Source organism: Ovis aries, chromosome 15, assembly GCF_016772045.2.
Source record: "Ovis aries strain OAR_USU_Benz2616 breed Rambouillet chromosome 15, ARS-UI_Ramb_v3.0, whole genome shotgun sequence".
Taxonomy (NCBI): Eukaryota; Metazoa; Chordata; class Mammalia; order Artiodactyla; family Bovidae; genus Ovis; species Ovis aries.
In genome coordinates this window covers 81,758,437-81,786,425 of record NC_056068.1, presented here as the reverse complement: position 1 = coordinate 81,786,425, position 27,989 = coordinate 81,758,437, and the positions used below count along the sequence as shown (strand labels likewise).

The 27,989-nt window shown below is 47.9% G+C and overlaps 1 protein-coding gene and 1 long non-coding RNA gene across 3 annotated transcripts in view; one reads left to right on the top strand and one right to left on the bottom strand.

The window, feature by feature from the left end:
* The window catches only part of LOC132657848 (uncharacterized), a 43,999-nt gene extending 24,990 nt beyond the window's left edge, over window positions 1-19,009 (top strand). The window contains exons 3-4 of one of the 2 annotated variants that reach the window (XR_009596571.1): window positions 13,981-18,043; window positions 18,349-19,009. This is a non-coding gene — a long non-coding RNA (uncharacterized LOC132657848). Of the gene's footprint in view, window positions 1-13,980; window positions 18,044-18,348 lie in introns of those variants that run through there. The other variant, XR_009596572.1, reaches the window with a different exon arrangement.
* MS4A14 (membrane spanning 4-domains A14) lies at window positions 207-27,989 on the bottom strand. Its single transcript, XM_042233603.2, has 8 exons — window positions 27,785-27,989; window positions 27,473-27,627; window positions 24,008-24,136; window positions 21,339-21,389; window positions 17,658-17,807; window positions 13,217-13,315; window positions 410-2,650; window positions 207-302 (listed from the first exon to the last, which is right to left on the bottom strand). Exons 2-7 carry the CDS (start codon window positions 27,608-27,610, stop codon window positions 650-652), a joined length of 2,568 nt encoding a protein of 855 aa, XP_042089537.1. The 5' UTR covers window positions 27,611-27,627; window positions 27,785-27,989; the 3' UTR covers window positions 207-302; window positions 410-649.

Genomic DNA, 27,989 nt, shown 5'->3' with positions numbered 1-27,989 from the left:
TGCTGCGGCTTCTGCGTCTCTGCCCTTCCCTGCTCCTCTTCCCTGTCTCTGGGCGTGTTTTATTCTCTCTCCCTCTTCACCACGTTCTGTACTCGCTGCCACATCCTACCTCACTAACTGAACAAAGTCCCGCAACAAAGTATCCTCAACATATGTTTAGACTTGGAGGGGGAGTAAGTTAGGTGATGGGAAACAGCAAAACAGGGTCATGGTGGGATTGATTTTTATTCCTTGCCAACTCTTTCGGTCCTTGAGCCCTTAGACAGCCACGTAGACTTCTTTCTGGTTGACTTGCTGAGCTTCTATAATACACAAAGGTGAAGGCAAAACGTGTTAGCACCGTGGAAGAGTAAGCCCATTAAATATTAAGCTGTAAAAAGAATTAATGATCATAATCTGAGACACCAACCTTGATAACAGAGTTTAAATGTGAATTATTTCTTCATCCCCAGAAAGTTCTGATATAGTGTTAATATTTGTTGTCATTTTATTATAACTAGGGACACATCCTTTGAGTGTTTTGCTTGCCCTTTGTTTTCTGGCGAGTAAAGAAGGTAGTAACCACACCTGTGAACAGAGGTTGGAGATTGCTTTTCCCTGATTTGGTTCCAAAATCAGGAGTCGTGCAGTGTGTAGGGGAGTCTGCACGTTAGCTTGAGTCTTCAGATTGCTGTCTTTCTTTTGGGTCACAGGAGGTGGAAACTAAAGACTGGTCTTCTTTGCATACAGCTGAGCAAGTTGATGTGTCTTGATTCACATCTTGTTCTGAATCTTTACTGGACATGTAGGTGTGATACGTGTCTTGTACTGAGCTTTGGTAGGAGGAACAGTTAGAATCTGGTTTTATGTCTTCTGATTGCAGGTCAGTTGGGCTTTGACTTTTTCCGCAACTCGTGTCCTCTGATTTGATGTCCCTTGTTTGCACAGCATCTGTTTCCATATCTTGTTTTTGACTTCCTGTGGACTGAAGTTCTTGTACAGAGCTTTGGTAGGAGAAACAGTTAAAATCTGACTTTGTGTCTTCTGATTGCAAGTCACTTAGAGTCTGACTTTTTCCACAACTCATGTCCTCTGATTTGATGTCCCTTGTTTGCACAGCATCTGTTTCCATAACTTCTTTCTGGATTCCTGCAGACTGAGGGTCTTGTTGGTCTTTATCTTGGTGCTGACTGTCTTGTAGAACATCCTGGGATTGCTCATCTAGGTCAGGTGGAATAGCGGCATGCAGAGTCTGGGTTTCTTGGAATACAGACCTCTGCTTTCGGGATTCTTTCACTTGCAGATCTTGGGTTTTCCAGGTCTGGAAGTCCCAGTTTTGGGAATGCTGTGTTTCACGTTGCCATTCTTGTTTTTCCCATTCTTGGTTTTTCCAGTCTTGAGTTCTCCATTCTTGAGATTGTTGGCCTAAAGATTGCCAGATTTGGACTTTCCTGTCTAGAGACTGCCAGTCATGGTACTCCTGGATTTGCATATCCTGGTATTGCTGCCTCGGGGGTTCCTCCTCTTGGATCCGCAGGCTCTCAGCTTGCTGGTCTGGGAGCTGCAGTATGGTTTGACTAACCTGGATTTCCTTGTCTATGTACTGCTTTTTTGGAGAGAGCCAGCCTCTGATGTGCTTGTCTAGGGATTTCCTCCTTGGGGGCGGTTGGTCTTGACTGTACATGTCAGGGGCTTTCTGTCTTGCACACGGACAGCCTTTGCTTTGCTGCAGTTGGGAATGCTGCTTTGATGGCCTCCTGCTCTGAAGTTCCTCCCCAGGTTTCCATTCTTCGGTCATTAGCATGACCTCCGATTTAATGTCTTGATATGATAAATGCACAGCTCTCTGTTCTTGAGACTGGACATTGTGTAGCTGAAAATCCAGAGACTGTTGATCTAGGTGTTGCATAGTAGGGGACTGCACAGAAAGTAATGATGTGGCTCCGAACGGTATGGCTTGTAATGGCAGGGCTTGTCTTTGGAAAGGGAGGTCTTGAGCAGGCATGTCTGGGGCCGGTAGGTAGTCAGATAGCATGTCATGGGATTGTGTATTTTGCAGTGATATGCCCTGGGATTGCTTGTCTTGGGATGTAATTCCATGAGATGACGCTTCAGATAGCAAGTCTTGTTCTGGTGAAGTTTCGGCTCTCGAAGCTTGTGATGGCAAGTCTTGCAGCAGTAAACTGTGGACACTTTTTACAGAATAAGATGGAAAAAGTTGGAGTTTTGAGGCTTGGTCCTGCAACAGTGGAGTTTTCTCTTCTGGGGATTGTGTGATAGCAGCGTGTAGGTCTTCATCTTTCAGTGGTTCAGTGTTCATCATGATTTCCGGGGACTCTTCCTCCAGAACGGGAGGCGAGTGTTTCGCCTCCACGTCTTCCCCGTAGAGGCTTGCCGTCTGAGGGGCATATTTCTGTCGTTCATCTTCCATAAACAGAGAAGATGTGTTGAAACTATCACTGCCTCTCCTGCCTGCATGGTGGAAGGCAAACTGATTTTTTGTGACTCTTAACTTGAAGAATGAGTAGCCTCCAAAGAAAACAGGCTTTATGTTGGTCACTGAATCAGCACTAGTGGATTCTTCTTGTAGCTCAAACTGGATGACAGCATTTTCGTCGGGAACAGACAGTTCACTCTCTTGAGTAGCATCCGAAGGCAAGAAAAACACAATCTATAAAACCAAAGGGTGAGGGAAGCAAGAGAACAGGGTCATCTTTGACGTCATTTTCTCCCTGTAGTCCCAAGTTATTCTTCCTCTCCGCCTCAAGACAGTAGAAAGGAAGGGACATCTACAGGAGGAGCCGGAAAAGAAGCCCAGGACTGCTTTTGCCATCAGCTCTTTAGTTTTGTTTGTTTATATTTACTGTTTTTTTAATTTGATTTTTGGCCATGCCACATGGCATGTATGGGGTCTTAGTTCCCCGACCAGGGATAGAACTCACGCCTCCTGATGTGAAGCTTAACCATTGGACCACCAGGGAAGTCCCAACTCACTGCGTTTTTTTTTTTTCTTTTATGGACAAATCTTCAGCCTCTATTGTCTCATCTATCGAAGAGGGGAGTTTATTGAGATTGTCTGGATTAGTCTTCCCATACTTAGGATTTGGCTCAGACGGTAAAGAATCTGCCTGGGGTGCAGAGACCAGAGTTCGATCTCTGGATCAGGAAGCTCCCCTGGAGAAGGGAATGGCTACCCACTCCAATATCCTTGCCTGGAGAATCCCATGGGCAGAGGAGCTACAGTCCAGTGGGCCGCAAAGAAGTAGGACACGACTGAGGGACTAACACTTCCACTTTCTAAGATAATTTAAGTTATCTACTCAATATTCATATATTCAAGTTTATAATGATTCACTTATCACCTACTAGATGAACTGGACGCTCGAGATCAAACAGTCAAATGTGGGTTTTTACCTGTGATTGTGCTCAGAATTATAGACAGGTCAAGATATAAACGGCTAATGATACAGTCTATCCAATGCTATTACAGAACTAGTTACTATGTGCTTCATGGGAACGCAGAAGACGGGCTAATTCTGAGAGAGCCGGCAGAGTTCACTGAAGAAGAGGCATTGGTCTGCATCTTGATGGATGAACAGAAATTCCTTGGGTATAAAGTAAGATGAAGGGAGAAAGGAACCAAAGTCCAGGGAGCGGGAAGAGTGGATACAAAAACATCAGGCGGGGGTGTAGCAAGCGTGATGGCAGGTGGCGAGCAGTTAGATACTGTCAGCTGGTGTGTAGGTCCTGTGAACAAAATGTGTCCTTTCAGAGCCGTACATTGAAACCTCACTGCCAGGGTGTGGTGTGGAGAGTTAGAATCCGTGGCAGGTGATTAGGTCATGACTGTGAAGCCCTCGTCAATGAGATTTGTGCCCTTGTAAAAGAGCCCCATGATTTGTCCTTTCTTCCATGAGAAGACTGCCAACTGTGAACCAAGAAGCGGGTCCTCACTGGACCCAGGATCTGCTAGCACCCGGATCTTGGCCTTCCCAGCTCCCAGAACTGTGAGGAATACATCTTTATCGCTTAAGCTACCCAGTATTTAGTACGGGGCTTCCCAAGTGGCTCAGTGGTGAAGACCCCACCTGCCAGAGCAGGAGCCAGGCAAGACGCAGGCTTGGTCCCTGGGGCGGGAAGCTCCCCTGGAGGAGGAGATGGCACCCCGGCCCAGAATTCCTGCCTGGAGAGTCCCATGGACAGGGGAGCCTGGTGGGCGGCAGTCCACAGAATCAGAGTCAGACCTGGAACGAGCGTGGAGCACATGTTTGTGCACACACATCTTTTCCACAGCATCCCAGCCGGGCCAGCACAAAGTCTGCCACCAAGAAGCGGGATCGCTGCTGCCACCAATACCCACACATGCAGAAGCAGATTTGGAACTGGGCAATGAGCAGAAGCCAGGCATCCTGCAATGTGGAGCCCAGTGGGCCTTAGAAAGCGTCACTACAACAAAGCCAGTGGAGGTGATGGAATTCCAGCTGAGCTGTTTCAAATCCTGAAAGATGATGCTGTGAAAGTGCTGCACTCAATATGCCAGCAAATTTGGAAAACTCAGCAGTGGCCACAGGACTGGAAAAGGTCAGTTTTCATTCCAATCCCAAAGAAAGGCAATGCCAAAGAATGCTCAAACTACTGCACAATTGCACTCATCTCACACGCTAGTAAAGTAATGCTCAAAATTCTACAGGTCAGGCTTCAGCAATATGTGAACCGTGAACTCCCTGATGTTCAAGCTGGTTTTAGAAAAGGCAGAGGAACCAGAGTTCAAATTGCCAACATCCACTGGATCATGGAAAAAGCAAGAGAGTTCCAGAAAAACTTCTATTTCTGGTTTATTGACTATGCCAAAGCCTTTGACTGTGTGGATCACAATAAACTGTGGAAAATTCTGAAAGAGATGGGAATACCAGACCACCTGACCTGTCTCTTGAGAAATCTGTATGCAGGTCAGGAAGCAACAGTTAGAACTGGACATGGAACAACAGACTGGTTCCAGATAAGAAAAGGAGTACGTCAAGGCTGTATATTGTCACCCTGCTTATTTAACTTCTATGCAGAGGACATCATGAGAAATGCTGGACTGGAAGAAGCACAAGCTGGAATCAAGATTGCCAGGAGAAATATCAATAACCTCAGATATGCAGGTGACACCACCCTAATGGCAGAAAGTGAAGAGGAGCTAAAAGCCTCTTGATGAAAGTGAAAGAGGAGAGCGAAAAAGTTGGCTTAAAGCTCAACATTCAGAAAACTAAGATCATGGCATCTGGTCCCATCACTTCATGGGAAATAGATGGGAAACAGTAGAAACAGTGTCAGACTTTATTTTGGGGGGCTCCAAAATCACTGCAGATGGTGACTGCAGCCATGAAATTAAAAGACACTTACTCCTTGGAAGGAAAGTTATGACCAACCTAGATAGCATATTCAAAAGCAGAGACATTACTTTGCAAACCAAGGTCTGTCTAGTCAAGGCTATGGTTTTTCCTGTCGTCATGTATGGATGTGAGAGTTGGACTGTGAAGAAGGCTGAGCGCCGAAGAATTGATGCTTTTGAACTGTGGTGTTGGAGAAGACTCTTGAGAGTCCCTTGGACTGCAAGGAGATCCAACCAGTCCATTCTGAAGGAGATCAGTCCTGGGTGTTCTTTGGAAGCACTGATGCTAAAGCTGAAGCTCCAGTACTTTGGCCACCTCATGCGAAGAGTTGACTCATTGGAAAAGACCCTGATGCTGGGAGGGATGGGGGCAGGAGAAGAAGGGGATGACAGAGGATGAGATGGCTGGATGGCATCACCGACTCGATGGACATGAGTTTGAGTGAACTCTGGGAATTGGTGATGGACAGGGAGGCCTGGCGTGCTGCAATTCATGGGGTCGCAAAGAGTCAGACACGACTGAGCGACTGAACTGAACTGAATGAGTAGAAGCGGGAAAAGCTTTGAGGGGCATGCTAGAAAAGGCTTATATTATTGTGAATGAACCATTAGGGGCAATTCCAGTGAGAGCCCGGGAGGGAAAAAGGAGAGCTGGGGAGAAAACTTCTGTCTTAGAGAACACCTTAGTAATCCTGAATGAAGTGTTGGTGGAAATACAGATGATAAAGGTCATTCTGATGAGGCCTCAGACAGAGATGAGGAAAACGTCATTGGAAACCAGAAGGTGGTGATCTCGGTATGAAGTGGCTGAGAACCTGGCTGAACTGTGTTTACGTTCTAGCATTCTGTGCGAGATAGAACTTGTGAGCAATGAAGTTTACCTGAAGCTATGTCTAGGTGAAGTGTTGAAGGTGCGGCTTGACTTCTGCTGACAGCTTACAGAACGTGAGAAGAGAAAAATGGTTTAAGGACGGAATTATTAAGCCAGAAGGAAGTGGGACTCTATGGTTTGGAAAATTCTCAGTCCATTTGTATTGCAAAAAAAAAAAAAAAAAGAGAGAGAACATTTAAGAGTAGATCGGGGGGGGGACTTCCCTTGTGGTCCAGTAGTTAGGAACCCACCTTCCAATGCCAAGGACACAGGTTTGATCCCCGGTCAGGGAACTAAGATCCGTGTGCCACAGAGCAGCTGGGCCTGTGTGCTCTGAAGCCCGCATGCCACATCTGGAGAGCCCATGCACCGCAGCTGAAGAATTTCAGGAGCTGCAGCAGAGACCCAGCCAGCAGCCCAGCACGAGAGAGTGGGCTGAGTGACTGATTTGGTGAGGAAAGCATTGTGGCTCAGCGATCGCAGCAGGAGCCAGAAGCGATTCTCCAAGACAATGGAAGAATGGCCCCCAAAGGCGGCCGAGATCACCAGGGCTGCCCTCCCACTGCAGACCCTGAACGCAAGGGCTCCTGAAGAATGGTTTCAAAGGATGGGACCAGCTCACAGGTTCAGGCAGAGGCAGGATGCCCTCACCCCGTGCCTTGAGGTGCGACCAAGACTGAGAGCTGCTGCAGGCACTGTGCCCAGCAGACCCACAGGGACATGGCTACCACCCCCTCAGTTTCAAATCACAGAGCCACGGGCGCAGGACCCCAGGCCGGCAGCCACAGGCAGGGGGCTCCGGCGCAGGTGAGCCACAGCGCCCAGGCGGGGAGTGGCCACGGGGTCTCCCTGCTCAGCTGCGGGGCTGAGGTCCTCCAGTGAGCTTGGAAGGCGGCGCGTGAAGCCCAAGAGGACCGCTCTTCACCTCAAGGTCTCAGCTGCCTGCACTGTCAGGCTTGAGGTTTACTCGAGACCTATTGGTCCCTCTTTCCCACTTCCCCCTTTAAGAATGGGGACGTGTATCCCAGGCCCATTCCTTTGCTGGAGTTTGGAAGTTTGGTTTCATGACATGCTTGGTTTCATGGGTTCACAGCTGGAGGGAACTTGCCGCAGGTTAAGCCATAGCTGAACTCTCACCCGTATTTAATTTTAGCTGAGACTTTGGACTTAGACTTTAAAGTTGATGCTGTAACAAGAAAGAACTTTTGGGGGCTACTAGGATAGAAAGGATGTATTTTTCATGTGAAAAGGACATGAATTTGGGAGGGAGCAAGGATGGAAATTAATGACAAATAGATGGGGAAACACTGGAAACAGTGAGAGACTTTATTTTCTTGGGCTCCAAAATCACTGCAGATGGTAACTGCAGCAATGAAATTAAAACATGTTTGCTCTTTGGAAGAAAAGTTATGACCAACCTAGACATCATATTAAAAAGCAGAGACAGTACTTTGCCAACAGAGGTCCATCTAACCAAAGCTATGGCTTTCCCAGGAGTCATGTATGGATGTGAGAGTTGGACTGTCAAGAAACCTGAGCACTGAAGAATTGATGCTTTTGAACTGTGGTGTTGGAGAAGACTCTTGAGAGTCCCTTGGGCTGTAAGGAGATCCAACCAGTCCATCCTAAAGGAAATCAGTCCCGAATATTCATTGGAAGGACTGATGTTGAAGCTGAAACTCCAATACTTTGGCCACCTGATGCAAAGAACTGACTCATTTGAAAAGACCCTGATGCTGGGGAAGACTGAGGGCGGGAGGAGAAGGGGACGACAGAGGATGAGATGGCTGGATGGCGTCACTGACTATGAGTTTGGGTGAGCTCCGGGAGCTGGCGATGGACAGGAAAGCATGGAGGCTGTGCAGTGCATGGGCTCACAGAGAGTCAGACACGGCTGAGCGACTGAACTGAAGGATGGAAATTAATTAATTTTCATATGTTGAAAATTAATCTCCAATGTGATTATACTTGGAGGTGTGGGCTTCGGGTGATAAATTATATCATGAGAACCATGCTGTCATGAACGGGGTTAACGATCTTATAAAAGAGACATCAGAGGTCTCCCTGGCTCCTTCTGCCATATAAAGTCACAACGAGATGTAAACCAGGAAGCGGGCTCTTACTGGACTCTGAACCTCCTGGAAACTTGATCTTGGACTTACCAGCCTGCAGAGCTCCAAGAAATAAAATTCTGCTGTCACCCAATCTGTTTTTTGTTTATTTTTTTTAATAGAAGCCTAAAAGGGTTAAGACGTTGGTCTAGGAAATTCGGACTTTCCATATAGGCTTCCCTGGCGACTCAGACGGTAAAGAATCTGCCTTCAGCGAAGGGGGCTCAGGTTTGATACCTGGGTTGGGAAGATCCCCTGGAGAAGGGAATGGTAACCCACGCCTGTTCTTGCCTGGAGAATTCCATGGACAGAGGAACCTGGCGGGCTTCAGTGCATGTGATCGCAGAGAGTCAGACACGACTGAGCAAGTAACCCTTTCAGTTTCATTACGGACAAGTAAGATCTATTGTTGTTCTTAAACAGCTAAGGGACAGCGTTTGATACAACCTGTAGCCAGCGCTTCCCACTCCTCACAACTTACTTCATTTGAGAGGGGTTGTCATTACAGACCAGCCTTCTGGGTTTCGTCAGCCTGTGCCCTTTTCTGAGGTCATCTGTAGGGCCAGAGAGACTACTGTCTCTATCTGATGAAGCAACTGGACCTCTAAGTGATTAAATGACCTAATTGTGGTCACCCAGTGGATGGACGACAGGCTGAAAATGTGGCTGTCCACATTCTCACATTACCGTTCCCCACTCTTCCAATTTGTTTCCACACCTGCACGTCATCCTCGTTGGAGGGCATTTATGTGAAGACAAATGGTGCTTTAAGGGAGATGTCTGAGTTTTTACTTATTCCCAAACTTCCATTTCATTTGAGTTATAATTCATTCGTCTGTTAAAAGAGCAGTTTGGAGCCATGAATTATAGGTTATCTAGCTCTATTTAAGTGCTATGATTTTAACAAGTTTACTCATCCCTAATGTGGAGAAGGCAATGGCAACCCACTCTGGTACTCTTGCCTGGAAAATCCCATGGACGGAGGAGCCTGGTAGGCTCCAGTCCTTGGGGTCGTGAAGAGTCGGACACGACTGAGCGATTTCACTTTCACTTTTCACTTTCATGCATTGGAGAAGGAAATGGCAACCCACTCCAGTGTTCTTGCCTGGAGAATCCCAGGGACAGCGAAGCCTGGTGGGCTGTGTCTATGGGGTCTCACAGAGTCGGACACGACTGAAGTGACTTAGCAGCAGCAACAGCGTCCCTAATGATAACTGAGATTACCAGGTGCTAAGCAAGGCTCCAAAGTCATGTTAGCTAGTTGTTATGACATCTGTATGAGGTTGTTATCCTTGTTTTATGACTTAAAGAGCTAGGTTCAGAGAGAGAGTTTGAGTGATCCAACCAGTGTCAAGAGCTGTTACCTTGTGAACTTGGATTCATACGCTGAAGTAGAATTACAGGCCCTGTGCTTTCCTGCCTAACCATGCTAACCTGCGCTTCCTTGCAAGAGCCACTTCAGCTATACCTTACTTCAGAGTGGTTACGACGGAAGACTATAGGAAATGATGCTTTCACGCGCCGTGGTGGGCACGGTGGAGGGCACGGTGGAGGGCACGGTGGAGGGCACGGTGGAGGGCGCAGGAAATATCAAGAGTTCACTTCCTTTTCCTCTTCTTGAGATCAGGGTGCCTATTACATAATATCTTTAAATCTTCTGTCGTAGCTTGCATATTGCAGCGCAATTACAAAGCTCTGTTCGTAGAATTAAACTGGATAGTTATTCAGTGTGAGCAATTTGTTTTAATATTGCTCCCAGAGTTTTATAATCTTCTGTACTTGTACCAAGAAAAGAGCAATGCATCAGGTATTTGGGCTCAGATAACAAGTGTTACATATGAGTTGAAACTTTACATTATACTCATTTATAATAAAAGATTCTTTGCAAACTAGGGTAAGTTTAGTCCATGAAAACCCTATAGGGTAACATCATATTTAAGGGTAAACTGTAATATTTTTTTACCCTAAGATTGGGAGCAAGGCATGGTTGTGTATGCTCAGCATTCAAAAAAGAAAGGAAAACTGTCCAGGACGCTCTACACAGTTCAGTAAATCAAGAAAAATAAGGAATAAAATTTGTAAATAAAAGTGTCTTTACTGGGAAAATAGATGTCTATCTGGAAAATTCTAGGAAATCAATAAAAAGCTACTAGAGTTAGTAAGTTTTCTAAGTTCATAGCATATCAATATATAAAAATAACTGCATTTCTCTTTCTAGGAATGGACATCTGGCAAGTGAAAACTTTAAATTCCATGTAAAATAGCAAGAAAAACATGAAATACTTAGGGGTGAATTTAACAAAATATGCATAAGATTTATACACTGAAAACCACAAACTGTTGCTCAGAGAAATGAAAGGAGATATAAGAAAATATAAACATATCACAGACATCGATAAGAAGACTAAATATGATGAGCAAGCAATTTTCTCCAGATCATTTATAGGTTCAATAGAGCTCCAATCAAAATCCCAGGAAGGTTTTTACAGGAACTGATAGTTTCTAAAACAAATACGGAAATCTTGAACAGCTAGAACAGCCAAAAAGTATTTTGAAAAAGAACAAAGAAGACGTATGCTACTTGATTAGGAATTACTCTAGAGGGATCACAGGGAGGAAGGCAGAATAGGAAACTCCTGGAATCTGTCTACTCATCTACGCAGTAATCATACTGGCAGACACTGAAGCAACCGTTTTGAAATTCTGGAGTCTGTTTGAACACGTGAAGCTTCCAAGGGCCTCTGGGCTGCTAAGCTGGCAAGTTATGTCAGTCAGTTTCAGCCTTCAGAGCAGCAGTGACCACTCATCGTCTCTGGGAGACGGCCACCCACGTCCCTGCTGTGACCTGCTGGAGTCGGGATGGGCAATAGGAACCTTGTCTCCCAAACATAGGTTTCCGTGTTTTAATTGTAGTTCAGGGCTTCTCATCACTGAGGTGCAAGTGCCGAGGCTGGATGCCACTGTTTTAATCCATATTGGCTGAGGCAGCTTTGAGGGAAGCTATCCCTATCTTCAACTATTTTTGTTTTGATTTGATGTTCAGAAACAATTATGTATATGTGAGAATGTAGCAGCCCAGCATATAGGCCCGGGAAAAGATGCATGCTGAGAAAAGTCCTGAGGAGCTCTTAAGCTTTCATCTCAGGCTGTTCTCTGGCACAGAGACGCTCTGTGGCAATAAAAACAAACAAGCCCTCTCCCTGAGAAATCCCAGAGGAAAAGGGAGCGTCTGATTTCGAGAGTTCATGCATTATAAGATTCAGATACAAAATAAACCTCAAGGTCTACAATGAAACAGAAAATGCAGTTTACTCAGGGGTGGTGGCTGTTCAGCCACTAAGTCATGTCCGACTCTTGCAACCCTGTGGACTGTGGCCCGCCAGGCTCCTCTGCCAGTGGGAGTCTCCAGGCAAGAATACCGGAGTGGGTTGCCAGTTCCTTCTGCAGGGATCTTCCCAACCCAGGGATCAAAGCCCGGCATCCTGCCTTGCAGGTGGATGGACTCCTTACTGACTGAGCTAACTAAATGAGCAGAAACTGTACCTGAGGAAGCCCAGACTTCAGAGACACTAGACAAAGACTTCAAAGCAACTCTAAGGCCCTGAAAGAGCTGAAGAAAATCACGTGTAAACACAGCAAAATGATATATGGACAAAATGAAGATATAAATAGGTATAAATTATAAAACAGAACCAAAATAATTTCTAGAGCTGAGAAACTTAATAAAAATGCACACCAGAGGGGTTCAGAAGTTGATCTGAGCAGGCAGGAGAAACAACCAATGAGCCTGAAGATAGGACGATTGAAATTATTGGGTCTGAGGAACAGAAAGAGGAAATAGTTAAGAGAAGCGAGCAGCGCCTACGGGACCCGTGAGCTATGAGCAAGCGGACCAACACACGCGTCGCTGAGATCTCGGAAGAGAAAGAGGCAAAAATAATATTCAGAGAAATAGCGACTGAAAATTTACCAAATCTGAAGAATATTTCTCTACAAATCTAAGAAGCTCAATGAACTTCAAACAGGATAAATTCAAAGGGACACACACCAAAGTACATTGCGATTAAACTGTCGAAAGCCAAAGGCGGAGAATCTTTGAAACAGCAAAAGTGCCTCATCACATATGAGGAACCTGCAATTAGATTATTAATTTCTTTCATATGTGAAATAAAGATGCTTTAATAACTTAAGTAAGATTAAGTTGTGTTAGGTGATTATAGCAATAACTAGCATAGTGAACATTCAATAAATGTAAGCTACAGTGATCATTACAAATACTCTTGGTATCTCTAGGGCTTCCTGGCGGCTTAGAGGGTAAAGCATCTGCTTGCCATCTGGGAGACCTGGGTTCGATCCCTGGGTCGGGAAGATCCCCTGGAGAAAGAAATGGCACCCCACTCCAGTACTCCTCCCTGGAAAATCCCATGGGCAGAGGAGCCTGGTGGGTACAGTCCATGGGGTCACAAAGAGTCGGCCACGGCTGAGTGACGACTCATTACATTGGTATCATTTAAACGGTTTCTTCCTCTCTGTCGAGGGGGTTGTTTCACAGAGCTTTATGGCCCAGGTATAAGCGCCTCATGTTTCAATAATATGAATCCCCAGTTAGTCTTGTTTTTCGTATATTTGGACAGGGAGATAAGGAGTTATGTCTGAACAGACATGACTATGGTTAGCAGATAGGGGAATAAAAAGCAACATGGTTTGTCTCCAAGCGTGGAGTGAACCACCAGCTTTAAGTTTTTCCCTCCTTGATCTTCCTAAACTTAGAAATTGTAATTCAGCCCCTGAGAATAGAGCTCTGCTCACTTAATAGGCTAGAGGTCACCTTGACGTGTCCCAGTAGGAATCCATACTCACAAACATCACTGAGCTCACCTCGTTTGAATTTGCCCAGCAGTTGCTTCTAAAGGAGGCGATGGTCACAGCGATGCTGAGCTCTGCTATGCTGATGATCAGTAAGACCGACAAGATTCCCTGTAAATAATGAAGATAAGTATACGGCATTTGGAATGAAAGCCGTACCATTTTAAAGATACAAACCAAGGGCCAGCTACACGGTGTGACCAAGCCTGGGGCCCATGTCTTAGACGCATCTGGAACCGTCAGTGATTGAACGCTTTCATCCCATGCATGTCTTTCTGATAGGCAGGGATAGTGAGCTCCAGTGCCGTAGAGGCCCCAGACAGCCGTCTCAGACGGGTGAGACAGGAGGGGAGAAAAGCGAGAGCAGATACATCCCTTAGTGTCCATCACTCAGTCCCCGGCAATAGTTGCCGTGTGGGAATATGGGAGCCTTGACGCCTCGCGTTCTTTTCTTTCCTAAGGCAGCTGTACAGACACACTGTTAATGTGAAACTTCCCAGTTATTTGTTCACTTCTGTGAACCAAATGGAGCGCACTTTGGGTTTGGCGTAAGTTGCCATTTCGCGCCCTCTGCTTTAAGGTGAAGTTTAGCTGCCTTAAAGCAGGGAGAAGCGGCAGGGAACAGCCAAAAAGTGTAGCCTTTGGGAACAAGAGGAGCTGACTGCAGTTGGGGCCAATGTTACACACTTAACCGTGGACAAGAGTCTGTCTCAATTTTTATTTCCCTGCAACACAGCCAAAAGTTTGAATATTCTCCTTTTTCTTTTTTTTTCCAGAAAACCACAATATATGCAGTGGAAAGGCTACCCACTCCAGTATTCTGGCCTGGAGAATTCCATGGACTGTGTAGTTCATGGGGTCGCAAAGAGCTGGACACGACTGAGGGACTCTCACTTTCACTGTGAATTTACCGGTTCAGCTGGTGAACAAGATGGTCTGACCTTGGTCTTTGTGGAACTTCCATCATTGTAAGGGAGGCAGACAGTGACAAATAATTAGGCAATTATTTGCGTCACTAAATTATGATAACTGCTATGAAAAAACACTGGGGGCAAGGCACTACTATTAATATAACGGGAGACCTGCCCTGGGATGGGAGGACGTGTGACCAGGAAGGACCCCCTTAAAGACATGATGTTTGAGCTTACAGAATGAGGAGGAGTGCAGCGGGTGGGTGGGAAAAGATAGGTGCTGGGCTGAGGAATATTGGAAGAAAGAAAAAGTAGTCTAGAAAACTAGAAAATTCTGGAGGTGGAGGGGGGTGCAAGCAGTGAGGATAAAGGCCTGGAATAACGCTAGAAAGTTAGGCCAGAGAGACATGTTAGAGTCTTACAAACCTTTTAAAACTTGGGTCTAAATTCTGTGTTTAACAGGAAGCCACGCCTGAAGCGACTTAGCAGCAGCAGCAGCATTGAGTAACTCTGTTCAGGTGTGCATTTTAAGTGACGACTGTAGCTGCAGTGTAGACAATGGGCTGGTGTTTGAGGCAGAAGTCAGTCCAAGAGACATGTAAAGCCCACTGTGCCTGGACCTTTTTAGTTTGTTTTCGACCTTTGGGTTGTGTTCAACAAGGGATTGTGGAGTGATGAACATAGGAGGTCTTGGAACAGAGTCTCCTGGATTCTGGATGCAGGGGCTGGCTAATCCTCTGATGTACGTCTCTGCCGGGCAGGAGCAGGGTTCCGTTCATCTGGGGATTTAACCTCAGAAGACAGTTTCTTCCCAGTGTTTGTTAACGTCATGCACAGTGGTGGCCTCCTGGCTACCAGGAAAAGGGATACGGCTAATAATGGAGCGTTGCTTTCTTGGTCCAATAAGGATTTTGCCTCTTACATTGTTTTCTGACTTTCCTTAGTAACCGTTTATGAGTCTAATTCTGTAATTTATTTCGGAACATATCAGAGTGCACTAGGCTCACTTTAATGGGTAATCACGAGGGTGAAACGAGACCTTGTATTCAGTAACTGATAGCTGTTTTCCTTCTTTATCGAGGAGACAATTTCCCATGTTCCCACTTCATTTCTCTCCACCCAAGTCAAATCTCATTAGCATTTAAAGACAAAAGCCTTCAATATTTGACTGATTGGAATTGAATGAAAGCCCGAGATTTGCTTAGAGAGTAGAAATAAAGGCCTTTTGGAATTGCTGATAAGCATAAAAATAATGTCATTGAATATTTATCAGATTAATACTTAAAATAGCCCCTGTGGTTTTCTGGTAAAGAAAATATGGTTCATCTCTTGTAACGTGTAAAACTCTCTATATAATGATTTATGTTCTAAAATTATTTTAAAAAACACTTTATTAAGTGCCTTAGACACTTTCTCCAACTACATTTAGCATTAACTGAGCAAACTTTTTCATGCAAAGATGGGCTCGATAAAGGACAGAAATGATGTGGACCTAACAGAAGCAGAAGATATTAAGAAGAGGTGGCAAGAATACACGAAAGAACTGTACAAAAAAGGTCTTCACAATCAAGATAATCATGATGGTGTGATCACTCACCTAGAACCACACATCCTGGAATATGAAGTCAAGTGGGCCGTAGGAAGCATCACTACGAACAAAGCTAGTGGAGGTGATGGAATTTCAGCTGAGCTGTTTCGAATCCTGAAAGATGATGTTGTGAAAGTGCCACACTCAATATGCCAGCAAATTTGGAAAACTCAGCAGTGGCCACAGGACTGGAAAAGGTCAGTTTTCATTCCAATCCCAAAGAAAGGCAATGCCAAAGAATGCTCAAACTACTGCACAATTGCACTCATCTCATATGCTAGTAAAGTAATGCTCAAAATTCTCCAAGCCAGGTTTCAGCAATACATGAACTGTGAACTTCCAGATGTTCAAGCTGGTTTTTGAAGAGGCAGAGGAACCAGAGATCAAATTGCCAACATCCGCTGGATCATTGAAAAAGTAAGAGAGTTCCAGAAAAACATCAATTTCTGGTTTATTGACTATGCCAAAGCCTTTGACTGTGTGGATCACAATAAACTGTGGAAAATTCTTCAAGAGATGGGAATACCAGACCACCTGACCTGCCTCTTGAGAAACCTATTTTCAGGTCAGGAAGCAACAGTTAGAACTGGACATAGAACAACAGACTGGTTCCAAATAGGAAAAAGAGTACGTCAAGGCTGTATATTGTCACCCTGCTTATTTAAATTCTATGCAGAGTACATCATGAGAAATGCTGGACTGGAAGAAACACAAGCTGGAATCAAGATTGCTGGGAGAAATATCAATCACCTCAAATATGCAGATGACACCACCCTTATGGCAGAAAGTGAAGAGGAACTAAAAAGCCTCTTGAGGAAAGTGAAAGAGGAGAGTGAAAAAGTTGGCTTAAAGCTCAACATTCAGAAAACGAAGATCATGGCATCCGGTCCCATCACTTCATGGGAAATAGATGCGGAAACAGTGGAAACAGTGGCAGACTTTATCTTTGGGGGCTCCAAAATTATTGCAGATGATGATTGCAGCCATGAAATTAAAAGACGCTTGCTCCTTGGAAGGAAAGTTATGACCAACTTAGATAGTATATTCAAAAGCAGAGACATTACTTTGCCGACTAAGGTCCGTCTAGTCGAGGCTATGGTTTTTCCTGTGGTCATGTATGGATGTGAGACTTGGACTGTGAAGAAAGCTGAGTGCCGAAGAATTGATGCTTTTGAACTGTGGTGTTGGAGAAGACTCTTGAGAGTCCCTTGGACTGCAAGGAGATCCAACCAGTCCATTCTGAAGGAGATCAGCCCTGGGATTTCTTTGGAAGGAATGATGCTAAAGCTGTAACTCCAGTACTTTGGCCACCTCATGCGAAAAGTTGACTCATTGGAAAAGACTCTGATGCTGGGAGGGATTGGGGGCAGGAGGAGAAGGGGATGACAGAGGATGAGATGGCTGGCTGGCATCACAGACTCGATGGACGTGAGTCTGAGTGAACTCCGGGAGATGGTGATGGACAGGGAGGCCTGGGGTGCTGTGATTCATGGGGTCGCAAAGAGTCGGACACGACTGAGCGACTGAACTGAACTGAGCAAACTTTTTAGATCAGTCTATTCCTTAATGAGACTGATGAGGTAAAATTGAATCCAAGCCCCGTCGATGCTGATAGGACGAGCTGGAGCCTACTGGCCCCTCGCACCGTGCCTAGTCACGCTCTTGTGTAAGTAATCGTCACAGCACACCAGTGGGCGATCTTACTGTCTTCATTTTTCAAATGAGGAAAATGGAGGCTTGGAGAAGACACAATACTAGGCTAAGGTCACAAGCTGATAAGTGAGAAAACCAGGAGTCAAATCTAGACTCTGTGGCTCTTGGGTCTCACTGGCTCTTCTCAACAGTGAGCTCAAATGCTGAGGCAGCCTCGATTATAGGAGCTACGTGTCGACGCATCACGAAGATTGCTCACACAAGTCGATACAGATTCATCGCCCAGAATGAAACCACTTACATTGTAAAGGACTCTGCCTATCACACATATTCCTTCAAGGGAAGGCCCTTGGCAGTACTTGTGTTGGTATCTGTAGCTGATGATGGTGAAAATGATTCCAGCCACTGAGACCAGGGAGCTGATAACATTCAGGCTCGTGACACCTTGTCCCTGGAAAATAGTTTTAAAAATAACAACAAAATAAATAAACACTTTGAGAGAATTTCCTCGTGCTTTTATCTTTCCAGATAACCCTCGGGAAGGAGTTGCTCCATCAGTATCCTGAATTCATCAAAGTCATAAGCCAGGCCACGTTTTAGAATGAGCCAGCGAGCTAAGAACAGAGAAGGCAATGGCGCCCCACTCCAGTGCTCTTGCCTGGAGAATCCCACGCACAGAGGAGCCTGGTGGGCTGCAGTCCATGGGGTCGCTAAGAGTTGGACATGACTGAGCGAGTTCACTTTCACTTTTCACATTCATGCATTGGAGAAGGAAATGGCAACCCACTCCCGTGTTCTTGCCTGGAGAATCCCAGGGACCGGGGAGCCTGGGGGGCCGCCGTGTATGGGGTCGCACAGAGTCGGACCGACTGAAGCGACTCAGCAGCAGTGGCAGCAGCAGGGAGCTGAGGAAGCAATCCGGGAAAGCAGGGGCGCTCCGTGGTTGTGCATGTTCAGCTGGGTCCGACTCTTTGCAGCCCCATGGACTGCAGCCCACCAGACTCCTCTGTCCATGGGAGTTTTCCAGGCAATGGTACCGGAATGGGTTGCTATTTCCTACTCCAGGGCATCTTCCTGACCCAGGGATTTAACCTGCATCTCTTCTGCCTCCTGCAGTGGCAGGCGGATTCTTCACCACCGCGCCATCTAGGAAGCCCCTGGGGTGCTCTCCGGTTAATGCTAGAGAAAACGTTCTTTCTATCATAATGTGTCATCTTTCAGAATCTATAAGCAAAACTGTGCGTTAGAGAATAGCTTGGCCTTGTAATTAGAACTGATTTTTCAGACTTAGCGAACTGGGACTCTACACACATCAACAGATCTCTTGTAATTTCCATTTCTGCTTTTACGAGTGAGAGTGGTATCACCTAACTGTAGGGAACATCTGCTTGTTTATGTGAATAGATATCTCATGTAGGTCAGCTACGTGTCAGGTGCTGCATTAAGCCCGTGATTCACAAAGGTAAACATGGAAGATGAGGTCCTGCCTTCACGTGGCTTACATCACCCCCTCGAGGATTCAAGCTGTAAGCAGCCAAATCAATAACATCTTTACAGATGGCAACGAACTTGGACTGAGATTTAATGGTTTCCTTCCTTTTGCTCTCACTTTTTGAACCTCCAAGCTATTAAAAGTTCAGAGAGCCCCACCAATTTCCTATTCCCTTTACTTCCTTTTTTTTTTTTTTTTAGTTTTGTTTTGTTATATAACTCTTGAGTTCCTTTGAAGGAAGAGAGGTGTTATTCATTACCTAATCCCAGGATGGATAGTCCTCTTTTAAAAGAAAAACAGAAAAGTCTCACATCTCAGTTCCGTGGATGGTTACTATACTCGACTGTGTTACGATGCTGCGGTGGGAAGTGCAGCGATACATTTAGACATTTGCACACCCTGTCCTATCCGGGAGGACTTATGACTGTCTGCGGTGTAACTTGGAAACACACCTATGATTTTAACGTTTGCCCCAAACACAGATCTTTTTCTGCCCACAGGGATTTTGGCAGAAAATACCCAGGGGCACACGGATATACCGTCTCGTTCAGCCCTAAGTCTTTTGGTCCCTTCAAGGCTCTGTTTTGGCTCCCAGAGGACATTTCATGGACTAACACCTCTAGCTCAACAACCCCTCGGGTGTCTTCTGCTTTACAGTTTACAAAGAGCGTGCACAGCCTTAGTCTCCTCTTGTCCTCATGACAGTTTTACGATGTCGGCAAACCCCCCTTTATCCCCACGTCACAGGTGAGTAGGATGCTGGGGTCAGATCGTACACTGCCCAGGTTAGCGCTGCTGTTCCTGTGACGCAGGCCTGCCTTATCCTCGGTACACTCCTCAGCTCCAAAGGGAAGGCAGTGCGGAGAGAAGAATGAGAGCCGAGGCTTCAGCCGCATCGTCTGTATCTGTCTCCACAGGCGGAGAGACGGAGGCCGTCATCCCGGCTAGAAGCCCCTGTGGTTTGTAGCTCTCTCTAGGGGATATTGGCAGAGGACCGTAAAGAAAGGGTGAAAATGGCTTTGAGAGGAGGCCTGCTTCTCCAGGGCCTTAAAAAAATCAGACTGGTTAGAGGGCATGTAAACATTTAAGTTTCATTCTGTCTTATATGTGGTGTCTTATTAAATCCTCAAAATAATCCTTCAGATTTGACACGGCGATGAGTAGTGGCCTGGATTCAGCCCTAGAACAATCAGCATCAGCGCCAGACTCTTTCCTGCGACTTTGGGCAGACCCCAGGGAGAGGGTCTGCCGTCACTGGCGTGTGCGTGTGCGTGTGCGTGCGTGTGTGTGTGCACGTGTGTGTACACGCGTGTGTCTGTGTGCATGCGTGTGCGCACGTGTGTGTGCACGTGTGTACACGCGCGTGTGTGCGCGTGTGCGCACACGCGTGTGTCTGTGCACGAGCGTGTGCACGAGCGTGTGCGCGCACGCGCGTGTGTCTGTGTGTGCGCGTGTGTACACGCGTGTGTGTGCGTGTGTGTGCACGTGTGTGCGCGCGTGTGTGTCTGTGTGTGCACGAGCGTGTGTGTGTATGTGTGTGTGTCTGTGTGTGCACGCGCGTGTGTCTGTGTGTGTGCACACGCGCGTGTGTGTGTGTGCGTGTGGGTGCACGCGCTCAGTCACTCAGTCACATCTGACTCCTGTGACCCTATGGACTGCCTGCGAGGTTCCTCTGTCCGTGGGATTTTCCAGGCAAGAATACTGGAGCAGGCTGCCATTTCCTCCTCCAGGGGACCTTCCCGACCCAGGGCTTGAACCCACATCCCCTGCACCGGCAGGCGGATTCTCTACCACTGCGCCACCTGGGGAGCCCGTTGTTGGGGTGGGGGTGTCATAACTGGCACCCTGGGATCGATTTTGGTTACCGTAGGGTTTATACACCTTGACACAATAAATATTTGGAGCCAGATACCATTTTTTTTCTTTTTCTTTTACTGTCCTTTGTATTTTAAAATGTTTAGAAACCTCCCCGGTCTCTACCCACCAGATGACAGCAGTGCTCCTCACCCTACCAGCCCTGCTTGTGACAATCAGAAATGTCCTCAGCGCGGGGCTTCCCTGGCGGTCCAGTGGTTAGGCCTGCACGCTTCCACCACAGGGGGTGTGGGTTCCATCCCTGGTCAGGAACTAGAATCCTGCTCTCTGCGCTTGGCAGCCAGGAAAAAAACAAAAGCGTCTTCAGGCTTTGTCTAACACTCCTGGGGGTGGAGCCGGGGGAGGCACAAAACTGCTCCCAGTTAAGCACTGCTGAGCCAGAGGGATGCAGGGTGGTCTTTACTAAGCAGCCCCTTTGGGTGACTCGGCCAAGGCAATGGCACCCGGGGAAGGGTGCACGGCTCACGCTGGCTGCCAGACAGCAGAGGCCTGACCTGCACACTTGGCGCACAAAGACTCTCCTGGAAGGCCCTTTATTACCGGGGCTTCCTGCCCAAAGGTGGTCTAAAGGAAGCAGACAGTTTCGAGCTGCACAGAAGTCTCGCGGCGACTTACCATGCACTTGTCATTGCTGCTGGCTCCTGTGAGGCACCCTGTGACGATGAACTGTGAGGGAGGAGAGAGGAGCGTCAGCAGCGGCCATGGGTTCGAGTGCCCTACAGGATGACTTCCTCTGGAGACTGTATCGTAACCGACATGCCTGCGACCCTCCCAGACCCTTCCGCGTCTGGTCTCTTCCGTCAGGAAAGGACACTGGGCCCTGAAGTAAGCCCCGCACTGGCCGTGCTTGGCACTCAGCAAGGGCTCTGCCAGAGTAAGGTCCAAAAGGTACCCCCTCGCTGGGCTCCAAAGGAAAGACAGTCTTGGGCTCCGGGCCTGGAACAGTGAAGGTGAGCTCTGTCTGCTCTGAGTGAGTGCGGGGCCTGGAATCTAGTGTTATCTCACCCACTTACTTATACGAAACACAAAGGGCCTAGCTGGCATTTAGCGGCTCAGTCGTGTCCGACTCTCTGGGACTCCATGGACTGTAGCCCGCCAGGCTCCTCTCTCCACAGGATTCTCCAGGCCAGAATATTGGATGGGTTGCCACTTCTTTCTCCAGGGGATCTTCCCAACCCAGGGATTGAATGAACGTCTCCTGGAGAAGAGGGCATCAGAGGATGAGATGGCTGGATGGCATCACCGGTGCAATGGATGTGAACTTGGGCAAACTGCAGGAGATAGTGAGGGCCCGGGAGGCCTGGCGTGCCGCAGTCCGTGGGGTCACAAAGAGTCGGACATGACTGGGTGGCTGAACAACAGCAACTTCCGCATTGCAGGTGGAGCCCTTACCACTGAGCTCCCGGGAAGCGCAGAGAGCTTCGAACCACAGAGAAACAATGAGACCCGTGTCCCCCAGGGTGGGGTCCAGTAATGAGAACCTCTGCGATAGGAACTGGTTCTCCACTTTGGGGATATTGGGCCTTGGAGTCAAGGACCTTGAGAAGACATGTAGGGATCGGAATGTCACCTCTGGTACCTCCTTCGGCTTCACCTCCCAGCTAGGCTCACCGATTGGGCTATCTCTACTTCCAGGTCATTCCCGAAGCCATCCACCTTTATCTTTGCTGCTGCTCAGAGAGTTCTGGAATCCTGCAGCCTCCTCCCAGCTGACTCTCCCAGATCCGCTCGTATCATCCTTGGGCTCATTACCCACTCAGGGGACATAATATCTTAGAGATAACAAGTCTTCAGATCTTGCTAACCTTGCTCTAGTATTAAAGCTCCACATTCCTTTTACGGCCACAAGGATCGGCCCGACCTGGTTCCAGTCTACATTTTTGGCCTCATTTTATGCCACTGCAAAGACTATTGGTCTCCTTTCTGTTGCTCTTGCCCACATCCAGCCCGCAGCTCATGCTTCACTGTTGCCGAGAGCGAGCTCTCTCTCTGCTTTACGCGGTGAACATCCATGTGCAGGGCACTTCCTTGACCTCCCAGCACAGGCGAGTCCCCATTAAATCTTCACCTGACACCCGGAACTCCTCAGTGTGTGTAGCACGAGTGTGATAACGTGCCTGCGGAGCTACTGCCACTTTCCATTTATAGCCTACCTGTTAGATGCCGAACCCCGTCTATTTCTAAGGGCAGTTCATCACTTCTCTCAGAGAGGGCCTTGTCCACCAGTACCCTGAGCACCCAGGACCCTCCTGCAGATGTAGGATGGGTGCTCAGTAAATAACTTTTCAGTGAAGAGTGGAGTTTTAAAAAGTAATGTGCCAGACCCTCATTGTCATTCACGTGTGCCGATCACACGGTATCACACCGGGAATGTCCTCTCGCGACGTGGGGAAGTGAGGAGCTGGTCTGCCTGGCTTTCTGGATGTGCGCTTTGAAAGTCGTGTCCTGTCTGATGTTATTGACATTTTGGAAATGAAAGCCAGCGGTGCTACTAGGTGTCTCAGAGAAGGTGTGGAGTGTTTATGCTCATCAGAAGCGGACAGGGCTTTAACAGAGACAGTTGTCTCATTTCCTCATTCTCTCATCCATCTGGCCACTGAACGATTCATTCATTCACACCTGCTGTGCAGCCCGCATGATTCTGAGGTCTGAGAATGTAACAACTATGACGGACAACATTCTTGCCCTCTTGGGACTGCAGGTTTTAATGGCGGAAGCTCTGGGGAGTCTGCCCTTGAATATGATGGCATGAGATTAGGAACCAAAGCTGTGGGGATGGGACATATAGCTCTGTACTAGGAATTATGTTTATGATTCTTTTATTAACTGGATGAATGACATTCATAAAGCTGTCTCTGGGCATAATGAAGCAGTCGAACCATAATAATGTATTAAAATTCTCCTTAAGCTTTGAGAGGCTGTGATTGTGAGTGTTAGCCAGGCAGGTTTAAATTACCACCTACTCCCGAATTCCATTTTCTTATTTGCAAAGGGAAAAGTGGGATATTTGCCCATCTAATCCCCCAGGTTGGTAGCAAGGAGCAAGTGATGTACTATACACTCGAGGGCTGGAAACCTTTTCAACACGGTACACCTACGAGCGGGTATCACCATGAGGGTGGTGGTACTGCCGTGACCCAAATGGAATCACTTCTTTTCCCGCGGAGGGGATTGGCTATCTGGTCTCCTCGGGGCCCACCTGCATGGGGTTCATTGTCTCAGGACTGAGGTCAATTCAAACCAGTCCTTATGGTAATTCCTCCAAAGCTCCTAACAGTACTCACAATAAATGCTCCCCAGAATGGATATCCTGTCAAGAAAACCAGGGGGAATCTCTGGGCAAAGTGGAAGTAGTTCAGTGCAAATATAACTCCGATGCCGGCAATGATCAGGGCAAGCAGGACCTGCGCAGCCTGTGAAGAGAAGAACGCGCCGCTGAGGCCACGCGCGCCCGGGGTCCCTGGAGCCTCGCAGGCGCCTAGGCATCGCCTCCCGAACGGCGCGCCCCTCCGCCTGCGTGCCTCCCCTCCTGTTTCCCCCCCACTCAGGTGTCCAGGAGGCCCGGCGGCCTTCCTCCCCTCGCTCACCTGTGTCCGTGCCCGAATCCTCCCTGCTCACCCTTCCCTGCTGACCGTGTCTCTGGGGTTACCGGTCCGTCTTGCATCTCACGAGTCTGACCATGTGTCTGACTCTCCCTCTAAATCTGCGGTCCCTGCCTTTTCGGCGCCAGGGACCAGTTTCGTGGAAGACAGTTAGTTCTTCCACAGCCGGGCTGGGTAGGGGGTGGGGGTGGGGAGTCCGGTTGGGGGATGGTTCTCGAAAGAGGCGTGAAACCTCGGTCCCTCACAGGCGCGGTTCACAGTCGCCCGCACGCTCTGATGCGACTCGAGCGCCGCTGCTGACCTGACAGGCGGTGCCCTGAGCAGGGGGGCTGCTGGCCGCAGATGAAGCTTCGCCTGCCCGCCGGCCCGGGGCTCACTGCCTGCTCTGCGGCCGGTTCCTCGCAGATGACGGGCTGCTACGGACCCCTGCCCTAGACGGCAAGCTTCTCAGGGACGCCGATTCCAAACTACTCACCCTGACATTTTTTCCCCTTCTGTAGAACCAGCCTCCTGTTACCATCCTCACCCCAACACACACACACACACACACACACACACACACACACACACACACATTTTCCACATTAAATATAGCCTTTGAGAATTGTGGCAACCACTCCAGCACTCTTGCCTGGAAAACCCAATGGACAGAGGAGCCTGGTGGGCTACAGTCCATGGGGTCGCAAACAGTCAGACACGACTGAGCAACTTCACTTTCACTTTCTTTTCTTTCTTTCTTTTTTGAGAATTATGGCCTCAGTCTAGCACTCTGAAAGTATATGAAGTTCCCTGAGCTGGAGCAGAGGAGTTGGGGTGAGGTTATAAGGGCCGAAGAATTGATGCTTTTGAACTGTGGTGATGGAGAAGACTCTTGAGGGTTCCTTGGACTGCAAGGAGATCCAACCAGTCCATTCTGAAGGAGATCAGCCCTGGGATTTCTTTGGAAGGAATGATGCTGAAGCTGAAACTCCAGTACTTTGGCCATCTCATGAGAAGAGTTGACTCATTGGAAAAAACTCCGATGCTGAGGGGGATTGGGGGCAAGAGGAGAAGGGGACGACAGAGGATGAGATGGCTGGATGGCATCACTGAATGGATGTGAATCTGAGTGAACTCTGGGAATTGGTGATGGACTGGGAGGCCTGGCGTGCTGCAATTCATGGGGTCACAAAGAGTCGGACACGACTGAACGACTGAACTGAACTGAACTGAACTATGTCTCACCTCTTGATGCGAAGGCCTGTCCAGAGCCAAGAGTGACCCTGTGGGCCCCTCAGCCCATTAGGGGACGCAGGGAGAGGGGCGGTCCCCAGGGGTCTGCGGCTTTCCTCAGGGCAGAGTGTCTCCGTTCCCACTCTGGCGTCTGGGTTCCCCCAGGCCACACCTCTGTGGCCCTGGATCACAGCTGCCCCCATAGTGTTCTGATTCTTGCACTAAGGATGGGGGCTGTGCACACAACTTTGCTCTATTTATGACAGATTGTGTGTGTGTGTGTGTATATCAATGCTGCAGCTCACTATGAGCTTTGAGGGTGGTTTTGAAAGAGCTCCCAGTGCCTGCAGCAGCAGAAAGGCGATCTTCAACTTCACCTCCAAAGGCTTTCAGCTCTGCGAGAGGTGCTCCCACAGCCCAAGGTCGCTGCTTTAATAAGATATTGAGGAAAGTGGCACCGGTTTCCTCCATCCCCCTTGCTGGGATTCAGAGATGATCACTAGCCCCTCCTGAAACAGGCCAGGGATTTCCTCAGTTAGTGGTCTTATTCGTGACAGTTGAGCATTCTATTTCTCAGAGTTAAATAAGCCCTCAGAAGCATTGCTGAGACAGGAGCAAACCCTGCATGTTTCTAAACAGAACTTTATTTCCCTTGATCAAAAGGTAGGGACGTTCTGTGACAACCTAGAGGAGTGGGAGGGGCTTTCAGGAGGGAGGGGACACGTGTGCACGAAAGGCTGATTCGCGCTGATGCGTGGCAGTGAAAGTGAAAGCAGCGCAGTCGTGTCCGACTTTCCAGCCCCACAGACTATGCACTCCATGGGATTCTCCAGGCCAGAACACTGGCGTGGGTAGCCATTCCCTTCTCCAGGGGATCTTCCCAACCCAGAGATCAAACTCAGGTCTTCTGCATTGCAGGATGTATGGCAGAGGCTAGCACAATATTGTAGAGAAATTATCCTTCAATTAAAAATAAATAAATACTTTGTCAACAAAGGTCTGTCTAGTCAAGGCTATGGTTTTTCCAGTGGTCATGTATGGTTTTCAGAGTTGGACTATAAAGAAAGCTGAGCACCGAAGAATTGATGCTTTTGAACTGCAGTGTTGGAGAAGACTCTTAAGAGTCCCATGGACTGCAAGGCGACCTAACCAGTCCATCCTAAAGGAAATCAGTCCTGAATATTCATTGGAAGGATTGATGCTAAAGCTGAAGCTCCAAAACTTTGGCCACCTGATCCAAAGAGCTGACTCATTTGAAAAGACCCTGATACTGGGAAAGATTGAAGGTGGGAGGAGAAGGGGACAACAGAGGATGAGATGGTTGGATGGCACCACTGACTCAATGGACATGGGTTTGGGCGGACTCCGGGAGTTGGTGATGGACAGGGAGGCCTGGCGAGCTGCGGTTCACAGGGTCGCAAAGAGTCGGACACGACTAAGCAACTGAACTGAACTGAAATAATCTGTAGAATGTAGGGAAGTGGTCCTGTAGGCTGTATGTTAGCTCTTCCACTGAGTATCCGATTATATGTACAAGCTCGTGACTTAGAAGGCTGCAGGGACTTCTCTGATGGTTCACTGGTGAAGACTCTGCCTTGCAATGCAGGGGATGCAGGTCCAGTCCCTGGTCAGGGGATTAAGATCCCACTTGCCGAAGAGCAGCTAAGCCCACGAGCCACAACTAAAGAGTCCGTGCACCGCAGAAAGATCCGCCTCCTGAAACTAGGGCCCAAGGCAGCCAAACAGTGCCAGATAAACGAGTAAACAGACAGGACGTCTCTCTTCTAAAGAGCATAAAAGAGAAGGGTGCATTTTACATGACAGATGAGGGGAAACTGAGGGCATCAATGTTCTTTCTGAAAAGCGTCTCTGCAAACATACTTGGAATAACACAGTCTCCTTTCCAAGAAGACCCATGCGTGGGAAAGGACTTACCCCCAAGACTTTGGGCTCTCCCTTCAGGAATTCCAGCAGAGAGCTGTGAGGCCCGTAGGGAAGGGCGGTCAGCACAGTCTCATTCGGCTGCACACTGATGACGTGGGTGGATCTTTTGACCTCAGATGACGATTCCATGACTCAGTGGCAAAACTCTATGAAACAAAATGGGTGAGTGACCATTGCAGCCAAAATCATGGTCCGCCCTCAGTCTCACAGGGAGGCCTTGGCAATGAGCCCTCAGCCATCACCCAGCACCAGAACCACAGAACCGCAGTCATTGCGTCACAGAGTCCCAGAATTCTAGAGCACCTTCTTCTTCCGGTGAAGGAGCCAGTTATCCAGAAGACTCGCTTTAGTGTCCACTCGTTTGTAAACAGATGGTCAGCACGAAATACGTAGGTGTCCCAGCAAATCCCAGTGCCTATGTCCATGGGCTAGAGAGGAGCTCAGTGATGAAACGCCCACGACGTTCCTAGCACTGCGGAAGGGGCTCTGTTTAAACATGTATTCACAT